General features: G+C 50.5%; 1 protein-coding gene across 1 annotated transcript in view; it reads left to right on the plus strand.

Moving 5' to 3' along the window:
• Nucleotides 1-11,760, plus strand: part of ERGIC1 (endoplasmic reticulum-golgi intermediate compartment 1) — a 111,604-nt gene that overhangs the window by 48,512 nt on the left and 51,332 nt on the right. The window contains exon 3 of the mRNA XM_007465559.1: nucleotides 5,053-5,114. Coding sequence (XP_007465621.1) covers nucleotides 5,053-5,114 — 62 coding nt within the window. The remainder of the gene's footprint in view (nucleotides 1-5,052; nucleotides 5,115-11,760) is intronic.

The raw sequence follows: 11,760 nt of genomic DNA on the forward strand, positions 1-11,760 counted from the left end.
GAGCATTTTTTGACAAACATGAAGAATGTATCCTTTAGCTTTTCTCTATTTAAGGCCAAGCAATTCCAATTCTTTAATCTTTCTTCCTAAGAAGTATTTTCCACCCAAATCATCCTGGTTTGTCCCCACATCGTTGGGAAAAGCAGCAAGAATGTAAATTAGGCCTGGATTCAGATCCCTGCTGTGACACTTCATAGGTGTGGGAGCTTAGCCAAGTCAGCAGCCTCTGAGCCTCATCTGTAAAATGGGCTAACAATCCCCAACTCACAAGTTGGCTGAGAGAATTAGATGAGAACATGTCGGTCCAGGGCCTAGCATGAGTCCAGCACACACTAGATGTACACTAAGCATCCCTTCCCCTCTCCCCCTTTCTCCTTACCCTTTCCTCTACATTCTCTTAACAGTGGGTGGCCACATCTAATCGCATCACCACATCACCGCAGTGAGGGACTGACTAATGTGAGCCAGAGACGATGGCTGACTTCCTGATCTGTCACATGCCTGGGTTCTCACCAGCCTCCCGGTGGCCCATTTTCTTAGTGACATTCACTGCTGACTCACTTGGCTTGTGGTCAGCTCTGAACCCAGGGTCCTTTTCAGCTATCCCTTTAGCCTACCACCACTCCCCAGCTTGGATTTGCGGCATGGGAATGGAATCATTATCAGAGAACATTCTGTTTAGGTGGCCCTTCTCAAGGAGCCAACAGCATTGCTAGACCGACAGTTTCATGAGGGCAGGGGCCATGTCTACCTTGACCACTTTCATTTTCCCACCGTCTAGAGCACTGCTGGTAGGTACTTAGTAAATGCCTGTTGAATGAATTAATGTGTTTTGCGCTGGCCCCTGTTTTCCAAGAGAGCCCCATCTGCTCTGGGGCAGCATCTTCAGAAAAGCAAATAAGCAAAACCTTGAGACTTCAGTTTACCAATAAATGAGCTCTAAACTGATTCCCATAAGTACAGGGCAGTGGAAGGACAATGGCCTATGGACCCAGACTTGGGTATGAATCCCAGCTCTGCTAAATTGACTTGCTGACTTTGAGCAAGTTGCTTATGGCTGAGCCTTAGTTTTTCTGCCTGGAAAAATGGGTTATCAGTATCTGCCAGAGTTACAGTGAGATGAGACTTAAATACAAATATACGTGGGAACACAGCCCACCTGGGATGGCAGTGATTTTGGTTTGCGTCATTCACTCGTTCCGGGGCACCTACCTTCTTTGATTGCCATTGCCTCCTGTAGTTTTGTCCAAGTCTCGCCTCCTCTCTTAGACCTTTGTTCGCTCGGCCTTCATCTCCCCTCCCTCTGCTGACAAAGACATGCTCTGCCTGACACCCAGCACACCTGGCCAATATTAGTTAAGCCAGCATCTCAAATTCTGATGCCTACAGGGACCAAACATACACAAAGAAAGCAAGCTGGGTGGGATTTTTGCATGAAATCCCCCCGCTTAAGCTTTAAAACATGTTTCATTAAATTAACAAAAGATGTTAACTTTTCATTTTGAAATAATTGAAGACTTGCCAAAAAATTGCGAAAATAATACAGAGGCTTCCCGTATGCCCTTTACCCAGGCTTCCTTAAATGTTATATAACATTATATAACATCTTATATAACCAAACCATTTTCAAAACCAGGAAAAGAACATTCTACAGTACTATTGACTAATCTACAGACCTTATTCACATCCCATCAGTGGTCCCACTGATGTCCTTTCTCCGATCCAGGACAGCCTGCGGGGTTTAGTGGCCACATTTCTTTAGCCTCCTCCAACCTCTGACAGTTCCTTAGTCTTTACTTGGCCTTCGTGTCCTTGGTACTTCTGACAAATGCTGGCCAGTCATTTTGTAGCATGACACTCAGTTTGGATTTGTTTGATGTTTTCTCATCATTCATCTGAGGTTGTACACTTGAGCAGGTTCCCCACAGGAGTGATGGGGTACCCTCCCCAGCACTTCATATCAGGAGGCACATGATGTGTCTCCTTACTGGTGACACTCCCTTTGGTCCCTCGATTGCGGTGATGTCTGTCAACTTTCTCCTCTGTAAAGTTACCTTTTTCCCTTTGTGATTAATAAAGATTTGGGGGGGGGCTACTTAGAAGGTAGGGAAGTGTCCCATTCCTCATCAGACTTGATTTACTTATTTCTTTATTTTCATCTATGTAGATTTTTGGCTTCCTATTTCATCTAACGGGTCATAATCTATTACTGTGATTGTTGATTTTAATGCTTACGTTGCCCCTTCTTTGGCCAGTGGGAGCCCCTTTAAGCTGGCTTCTTGTCCTTTTGATATGTCCCATCATTCTTTCTTGCTTATTGACATAAGGAGATACTCCAGGTTCATCTTGCATCTTCCCTACCCAGCCCTGGAATCAGCCATTTCTCCAAGGAGCTGATTCCTTTGAGTAAAGAATGATATTTAGAAGCCAAGGTTTGAGGTCCAGATGTGCTCACTGCTGTCTGGCTGTCCCTGTTCCTGCACCCTCTCTGGGAAGTAAATGTGTACGTGAGGTGTCTACACACATGGATATTTCTCTGTTTGTGTATGCTGAAAACCATGAATTCACAGCAATACCTTCATTTCCACTCTAACACCATGGGGTTTATTCTACTGCTCTATGTATACCTCCCTTCCCTAACAGTGAGGCACCCTGCCCCCATTATCCTCACTGTATTTATATATTTGATCAGCCCCCCCTGTATGCAACCATCTCCCATCTCTCCCTCCCTCTCTCACCCTTGTCAGGTTCGGACACTCTGCTCTAGGCCACTCCCCGCTCCTTACCCTGGACAGCCTTTGACTTCCCATAAAACGCCCAGTTTTGAAATGGTGGCTCATATATTTATTAAACCATGAGGCCCAGTTTCTGGCTGTGGGCCCAGGGTAGTAACCGGGTATTAAGTGGACCAGGAAGCTGGCTTGTAAGCCCCTCTCGCCTCTCCAGCATCCACTCCCTCCATTCCCGTCCTAGCACCACAGGCAGGTAAACTTAGCCTTCCAGCACGTCAGGCTCCGTCCTCTTCTTTGTCTCTGCTTTTGCTGTTCTTACTACCTGGACCAGTCTCTGCCTGCACCTACCCTTTCTCCCATCCTCCTGCTCAGACATCAGCTCTTTCTGGAAGCTTCAAATGACCCCAGGTGCCCTTTCCAGGTTCACCTGGCACTCCAGCAAACCCCATGGTGGGGCACCACCGCGTCCTCCTTTTTGGTCCCCTCTTTGTCTTTGCTGCTAAACTACAGGTACACAGAGCTGAGGGCTGATTTTACCTCCATGTCTCTAGTACCTAAAAGAGGGCTAGCACATAGTGGGTGCTCATGAATGTCAGCCGAATAAACATTAATCATAGGAACAGCACATACTGATATAGTACTTTTGGGTGCCAGGCATGGTTCTAAGTGCTTTATATGCACTAAGTCATTTGGTTCTAATCCCTATGCAGTGAGATAGTTACTGTTGTTGCCCCCATTTTGCAGACAGGGGAACTGAGGCACAGAGAGGTTCAGTGGTGCTTCCAAGGTCACACAGTGGTGGGGTCACATTTAAGCCCAGGCAGGCTAACTCCCCAGTACATACTCTCTCCTCTAATATGCCTCCCACAGGTAAAGTGGGCAGCATTTTCAGAATAAGGGAGGTGAGTAGGTATGGATAGTTGAGTCACATGAGGCCCCCACCCCTCCTGACCACACTCCCAGCCCCAGTTTTTAGTGCCCTTCAGGGCCTAAGCACAGGAGACTGGTGGCTGAGCAGGTGGGAGAGAAAGTGATACCTTTTAGCTCTGCAGCCTATAGGAATGTTTTCTCCTCTGAGGCCTTGAGGAACCAAGCACCTTTCACGTGTAATTAAGAGTGAACGCAACAGGAGTCAAGTATCAGATCTTATGCAAGATTTCCATGTCATTGCATTGGGGTTAGCACGGCACTAACCTTGTTTCCCAATCACCCAAGAGGAACCATCCGCCAGCCCATCACCCCTGGAGGGCGGAGCTGCCAGCCTCTTCACCAGAGGGCTGGGAAAGGGCTGTGGACTTAGAGCTGCTTGCTCATCGAGTGGAGAGGAGGAAGCCAAGTGCCTGGGAACGCTCTGTGTCAGCTCCCCCGCTGACGTTTCTTTCCCTTACTCAGGGGCCTGGCGGGGTCTCGCAGTAGTACAGAAAAGGAAACTGAGGCTCAGAGAGGTGATGTCGTTTGCCTGACATCACACAGCAAGGAGGAAGACCAGCCAAGATTTGAACCCAGGGCAGTCTGATTATAGGGCCTTACCCCTTAAAACAACTGGCCAGAATTACACTGGCGTCTGCCTCACTCCAAAGCCCTCAGTTCTTCCACCACCACCCCTGTCTGCTCTGGTGGGATCCATATGAAAAAAAGGCGTCTGCTCTGTGTCTGGGCAGAAGCCCACGTGAGCTGGAGCCAGGGCTGTCACGAGCCGATGTCAGCCCCAGGCAGGATTTTCTGTTAACCTACTGCCTTGGAGTTCAGGAGAATCTCCAAGAAGAAGACTGCAGAAGCTGGGGAAGGGGGTAGTGGAAACAAGAGGAGGTAGAGACAGGAAATGGAAGAGGGGGCGGAGAGGCGACGCCAGGCAAGAATGCAGCGCCGTCAGAGAACTCAGGAAAGACTGCACTTGCCCATTCCCTTCAGTGTCAGACAAAACCAACGCCCAGGTTCAGTTAATTCCCCAGTGCTTACTAGGGGCCTCTTGTGCCCCAGGCCCAAGCAAAGGTCTGGGGACACGGCAGGGCACAACACTTAACAAGGTCCCTGCCCGCATGGAGCTTACATTCTGTTGGGGGCAAGACCAACCAAGAGCCAGCATCAGCTGAGGGGTCCTGGCCATCATGTCAGGGGCTGATAAGTAGTGAGGCAGTGCGACAGAGGAGGTGTGGGAGCCAGGATCCCATGGGGCGCAGAGGACGTCCTTCAGGCCTCTTGGAGGAAGTGGTTCGGGGAAGAATGGCGGCTGCTGGGCACACCAGCCAGCACCATTTCCCCCGCTGCCTGACACCTGCCCTTTGTGCCCACCTCACCCCGTCCCCTTTGTTCTCCACAGGTTTGACATCTACAGGAAGGTGCCCAAGGACCTCACACAGCCGACGTACACCGGGGCCATTAGTGAGTAGCCCCCTTCTCTCCGTTGCTCCCGACCCTCTCCCCACCCGCCCCCGTACCTGTGCCTGCCCGCCCTCTGCAGAAGTGCTGGGCCAGGGAGGGAAGACAGAGAGACAGGAAGAGGGAAGAAATGATGGGCATCTTGCTGGGCCCTGCCTCTAGTCCCTCAGCTCTTCTCTGTCCTCACTGTAACGCTGTAAGGTATAGCATCACCTGTTTCTGAAAGGAGACACCAGAAATCAATCATCAAGAGTAGCTGCCCCAGGGACTTCCCTGGTGGCGCAGTGGTTAAGAATCCGCCTGCCAGTGCAGGGGACACGGGTTTGATCCCTGGTCTGGGAAGATCCCACATGCTGCGGAGCAACTAAGCCCGTGCGCCACAACTACTGAAGCCCACGTGCCAAGAGCCCGTGCTCTGCAACAAGAGAAGCCACCACAGTGAGAAGCCCGCGCACCGCAACGAAGAACAGCCCCTGCTCGCCGCAACTAGAGAAAGCCCACGTCAGCGACGAAGCCAAAAATAAATAAATTTAAAAAAATAAAAAAGAGTAGCTGTCCTTGGGAGGGGAAACGGGGGCTCATGGGTTGGAGGGAGACTGACTTTTCTCTTGACACCTCTATTTGAGTTTTTGACATAAGGATGTTTCTGTCCATTTAAAAAAATAATCCTCTCACTCAGATTTTGGTTTCTGAATGCCAGTCTCCTACTAAAAGGCCCCAGGGCTCCTGGGAGAAATGACTGATTGCAGGGCTGGGACAGGAAGTGTACAAAATAAGCCTGGGACACCTCGTGCCAGAAAGCAAAAAAATGCCCGGAGGAAAAGCAAGGGGTGGAGGTGTGTCAGCAGGCCACAGGAGCCAGCCCGAAAGAGAGCAAAGACCAACACAGGGCAATCTGAGTAGCACAATAAATAATGGCATTATTGGCTTGTTATCCAAAGAATTAAGAAAAAGGTCCGGGAGTCCATACTGATCTAAATAAATGGGAGGGAAGGGATGAACCTTCCTTATAGAGGAATTCCAAATAATATTTATGAATGTATCCCCCTCTGAGAGGTACAGCTCAACTCTCCTGTCCTGGAGTGTGAGCTAGTGACTCACTGTTAATGAGGAGAGGATGGAAAGGGTGTAGTAACTATGGTGGAGACATCCAGAGCCTGCCCCGGCACCGAGTGACAAAGGTTAGCATCAACCAGTGAGGAAGAGGTCGACGTAGATGTCACGTGCCCGCTGCCTGCCATGGGATTTGATGGGAAGGGCACCTCACCTCGGTGGGATCTTCCCCCAAGACCACAACCCAGTCTAATCATGGGAAAGCAGCAGACAGCCCCAGCCTGGGGGACCCTCTACGGAACACCTGGCCAAGACTCTTTGAAAGTGGCAAGGTCTAGGGGCTTCCCTGGTGGCGCAGTGGTTGGGAGTCCGCCTGCCGACGCAGGGGACACAGGTTCATGCCCCGGTCCGGGAAGATCCCACATGCCGCGGAGCGGCTGGGCCCGTGAGCCATGGCCGCTGAGCCTGCGCGTCCGGAGCCTGTGCTCCGCAACGGGAGAGGCCACAACAGTGAGAGGCCCGCATACTGGCTGGGCCCGTGAGCTGTGGCCTCTGAGCCTGCGCATCTGGAACCTGTGTCCGCAACGGGAGAGGCCACAACAGTGAGAGGCCCCCGTACCGCCCCCCCACAACAAAAAAAAAAAAAAAAAAAAAAGAAAGTGGCAAGGTCTCTTGAAAACCGAAAAGACCGAGGAACTGTAACAGATTCGAGACTAAGGACACGATGACGAAATGTAAAATGGGATACCAGGTCTGGTCCCGGAACAGAAAACAGGCACTGGCGGAGAAATGAGTGCTCTAATAAGTCTGTAGCATAGTTACCAGTATCGGACAATGTTAATTTCTTCATTTTGACAAACATACCAGGGTTATGTAAGATGTTAACATAAGGGGAAGCTGGGCGAAGGGCGGATGGGAACTCTCTGTGCTATCTTTGCGTCTGTTATTGTTCCACAATAAAGTTTATTTTAAAAAATATAAAAACAAACCACAAGCACTTTGCAAGCAGGAAGGCTCTACCCGCATTTTCCAGGTGAGAAAATGGACTCAGAGAGGTGAAGTGACTTGTCTGAAGTTTCACAGCTTGCAAGAGGTGGGCCTCTCCAGTGCTTGGTGTGGGAGAGGGACCCTCCCGGTGGACTATCCCCTGAGCAGGGCCCTCCCTGGGGCCGGGCAGTCATTTTGGAGTCCACCGCTGCTTCCCAGGGCAGGCCATTATCAGGCCAGGGGATGACCTTGGGGATCCCTGCACCCCGGCTGGCTCTGCCTCTAGCTTAGGTCGTCCAAGCTGCAGATGCCTTCTTGAGTCTGGCTGTCCACATCTCCAGAGAAGAGAACAGAGCAGCCGAGGCAGCAGGATTCATGTCCTGCTAGCTTCAGATCTGGCAGAGCTGGGTTCATTCTCCCATCTAGCAGCTGGGTGACCCTGAGCAAGTCACTTCACCTTTCTGAGCCTCTGTTTTCTGATCTGGGGGTTAAGTGTGATCACACCTGTCGAGTATGGGGTACGTGCCAAACTCTCAGTGCTGGACCGTGCACCTCTTCTTATCACTGTCCTCTTGGAGCCCACAGCCCATGAGGGTCTGTGACCGCAGGAGCTGTGACGCTTTGTGCCTTGATCCCCACGGAAAAGGTACTCGGGGTGCATAAGAGGAAGAGGGCTTGTTCATCTACCCGTTCAATTAGTTTTTGAACCTGGTCACAAAAATTCCAACGAGGCTTCCTGTCCCCTTCCTACCACCAACAGCTCAGGCCACTTCTTTGCAGGCTCTGCAGTTCTCTCCCTTATCGAGTATGTTTAACAATCAGGTCTGTATCCCTCTAGAATTTTTAAAAAAACGTATTCAGTCTTTGAAATACCTGTGTCGTCATTTTAAGCACAGACAGGAGCGTACTGGGCACACCGTCCTTCCCTGCCCTTTTTTAACTGCCACATCCTGCACACCTTTCGTACCAGCACGTAAACGGCCACCATGTGCTTCTCTCCATTATCTGGCCGACCCATGGTATATGTAACCAGCCTCCTGAGGATGGGCGTTCTGATTCCAGCTTATTGCTATTATAGACATCCTTGTCCATATGTTTTTGTATCCTTGTATGGTTATTTCTGTAAGGTAACTTTCCTAGAAGAGGAATTACCGGGTCAAAGGGCATGTGCATTGTGAAATGTAGAAGGTACTGCCAAGTGGCCCTCTGGGGACGTGGTTTGATTTGCAGTCTCAAGCACAGTGTGTGAGAGGGCAAGTTCCCTTGCACAAGAGGAAAGGCGTGAGCACGGGAAGCCAGCCCTTAGCTACCATTTAGTGAACAAATATTTATCAGCCAGGTCTGGGGCCAGGCCGTGTGCCATATCCTGGGACCAAATTGATGAATGGGCTTCGGTCTTTGTCCTTGAAGAGCGCATGGCTGAGCAGGCAGGCAGATACAGAAACACACCATTTCATGACGTCACAGTAAGTGCTATTAATAACTGAAGGAACCAGCAAGGGCACTGGAGACTCACAAGTCGAGGTTTGAATTTTGCCTTCTCCACCGAAGTGCTTATGTGGACTTACACAGATTGCTTGACTCGCTGGTGTCTGGGTCTTGAGTCCGGTGCCCCCCTTGATGGCTGCACCAGATCTCCCACTAGCGAGCATCCTCCTGGCGTCACGTTCCTACTCTCCAGTGCCTGAGTCAGTTTCAGAAGAAGTCTGGAGTCACAGAGCCTGAGGATCTTTTGCCCAAACATGGATTGAAAACCTCCACAGTATCAGAAGGCCTTTCTGGTGGAAATACTTCCTACCTGCCTTCATGTTGTTTATTCATTCATTCACTCACTCAACAATTATTTATTTCATACCTTCTCTGAGCCAGGCACTACACTAGACCCTGAGGCCCCAGGGGTGCTGAGACATTGTCTCTGTCTTTCCAGTCTGGGGACAAGGTAGGGGAAGGAGACACACAGCATGGGTCAGCTGAGCAGACTCCGCACTTATCCAGCTGCTAGGTCCAAGCCTGGGACAACACACGCAGGTTTCAGAAAGAGGCCTTCCCATCCCTATCCCCCCACCTCTGATCTGCATAGAGTCAGAAGTTTGCGGCAGGCCCCCTTTGCAGGCTTGGAGCAAGGAAGGCAGCTAGAAAACCTGGACTGGCCTAAGTCAGCACTGACCTTCAAAAACACCTCCCGAGTTTGGGCCTGTTCATCATTACATTAACCTGTGGGTTGCTGGGACTTGAAGGTGGGGTGGGAAGGGTGAAAATGGCTCTGAAACGTGGGTCAGAAAAGGTGTGAGATTTCAAGTGAGAAGGGTGCTTTGCCCACCTGGCAGGATTCTTTATCAGGAGGCATCACAGCTGCAGTTTGCGTGTGAGAAGGGGGCGGATGTGAGCCTGGGAAATTTGGATTGCCAGCTGGTCTTCTGCAGTGGATTTGTTCAGCAGCTGGAGAAGACATTTGAAATTAATTTCTATGCCATGGAAACAAACAAGCCACATGGCCACTCTGTATAAACTAATGTGGGACCTGCTTAGACATAGATTGCTGAGTGAGCAAAGCACGGTTGAAAGCATGTATACAGGGACTTCCCTAGTGGCACAGTGGTTAAGAATCCGCCTGCCAATGCAGGGGACATGGGTTCGATCCCTGGTCCGGGAAGATCCCACATGCCGCGGAGCAACTAAGCCCGTGTGCCACAAGTACTGAGCCTGCGCTCTAGAGCCCGTGAGCCACAACTGCGGAGCCCGTGAGCCACAACTACCGAAGCCCGTGTGCCCTAGAGCCCGCGTGCTGCAACTGCTGAGCCCACGTGCCACAACTGCTGAAGCCCATGCGCCTAGAGCCCATGTTCCACAACAAGAGAAGCCACTGCAATGAGAAGCCCATGTGCAGCCACGAAGACCCAACATAGGCAAAAAAAAAATAAGAAATTTAACTTAAAAAAAAGAGAGAAAGCATGTGTACATTATGCTGTTTGATTAGAGGAAAAACTCGTATGTCCGTGTCAGGACACAGACTGTAGGGGTGGTAGGTACCTCTGGGCAGGGGGCTGTGGGTCGGGAGTGAGAAAGAGAGTCTCACAGTTTGCCTTTTTATGCAGCTTGATGATTTTTCTTATCACTTGCATGTATTACTTCTTCCAAGAAAAAGTAAAACCCTTAAACTCTGCCCTGTACAGCTTTTTCAAAGTTTGGAAGAACTGGGGAGTCATTCTAGTATATGCCCCATGTCTGGGTGTGGTTTTGGAGGCTTGGTGGGGACTCTGGGGATGTCCCTGCCTCGCCCTTCACTTGGAGTCTGAGATCTCGGTGTTCCTTTTCTTAGGGCATTGGCTCCAGACCGCTCAGGTTCCAGCCCTCCCCACCCCCACCCCCACCCCCCGCCTGCCACTGAGCCTCCATTTCTACACCCTCCACACGGGCTCATACCCTCTTTCACGTGGGAGTGTGCAGTGACAGGTATCTGTTAACACTCCCACAGCAGGGCATGTGGTAGGTGCCCCACAAACACTTGTTCTCTGCCTTCTTGCCTCAGAATGTATCTTTTTTTTTTAATAAATTTATTTAACTTATTTATTTATTTTTGGCTGAGTTGGGTCTTTGTTGCTGCACACGGGCTTTCTCTAGTTGCAGCGAGCGGGGGCTACTCTTCGTTGCTGTGCGCGGGCTTCTCACTGCGGTGGCTTCTCTTGTTGCGGAGCATGGGCTCTAGGCACATGGGCTTCAGTAGTTGTGGCACGCGGGCTTCAGTAGTTGTGGCTCGCGGGCTCTAGAGTGCAGGCTCAGTAGTTGTGGTGCACGGGCTTAGTTGCTCCACGGCATGTGGGATCTTCCCGGACCAGGGCTCAAACCCGTGCCCCCTGCGTTGGCGGGCGGATTCTTAACCACTCTGCCACCAGGGGAGCCCAGAACGTATCTTTGACTGTACATTTTGCCATAGATAGATGATGATAATAATAATGATGGTGATGATGACAGATAACCTGGTTTCAGCATCAGTCAGGATGGCTCAGCCAACCAGCTACAGACTGTCAAGAATGTGGCCGAATCAGCAGGTGGTACTGGGAACTTTTCTTTGCGGGAAACTGAGGGTCAACCCACTTGCCAAATCACCTTCCCCAAATCACCACACCCTCCAAAGTCTCCCTGATGAAAATCCTAATAATGAGCTAATGCTTGAGCCATTATTACCTGCCAGGCACTGTTTCAAGTCCAGTTTCTGTGTTGTGGAAATTCTCAAACAGCCCCATAAGGCGAGTGCTACTACTGGTGCCATTTTACAGATGGGGAAACTGAGGCAGAGAGAGAGGTTAATTTAATTTACCCAGGGACACAGCACGTGAGTAGTGGGACCACACTGTGTGAGCCATTGCCCACGACATGCCTCTATGATAAACCCAGGTGAGGCACACTCAGCCCGTATTCTGTATTCTGGGGGCTGGCTCCCTGCCTTACACAAAACCTGTTATTACCTCCTGTGTGCCCAGCCCCAGCCCAGGCACTGGAGCTGTGGAGTTTTTGCCTTCCAGGGTATCTATCAGTCTAGTGAAAGGGAGAGCCACAGATAACATTTGGAAGGTGTTCAGATAGAGGCTGGGAACACAGAGGAAAGAGT

This window comes from Lipotes vexillifer, unplaced genomic scaffold (genome assembly GCF_000442215.2).
Source record: "Lipotes vexillifer unplaced genomic scaffold, Lipotes_vexillifer_v1.1 scaffold621, whole genome shotgun sequence".
Taxonomy (NCBI): Eukaryota; Metazoa; Chordata; class Mammalia; order Artiodactyla; family Lipotidae; genus Lipotes; species Lipotes vexillifer.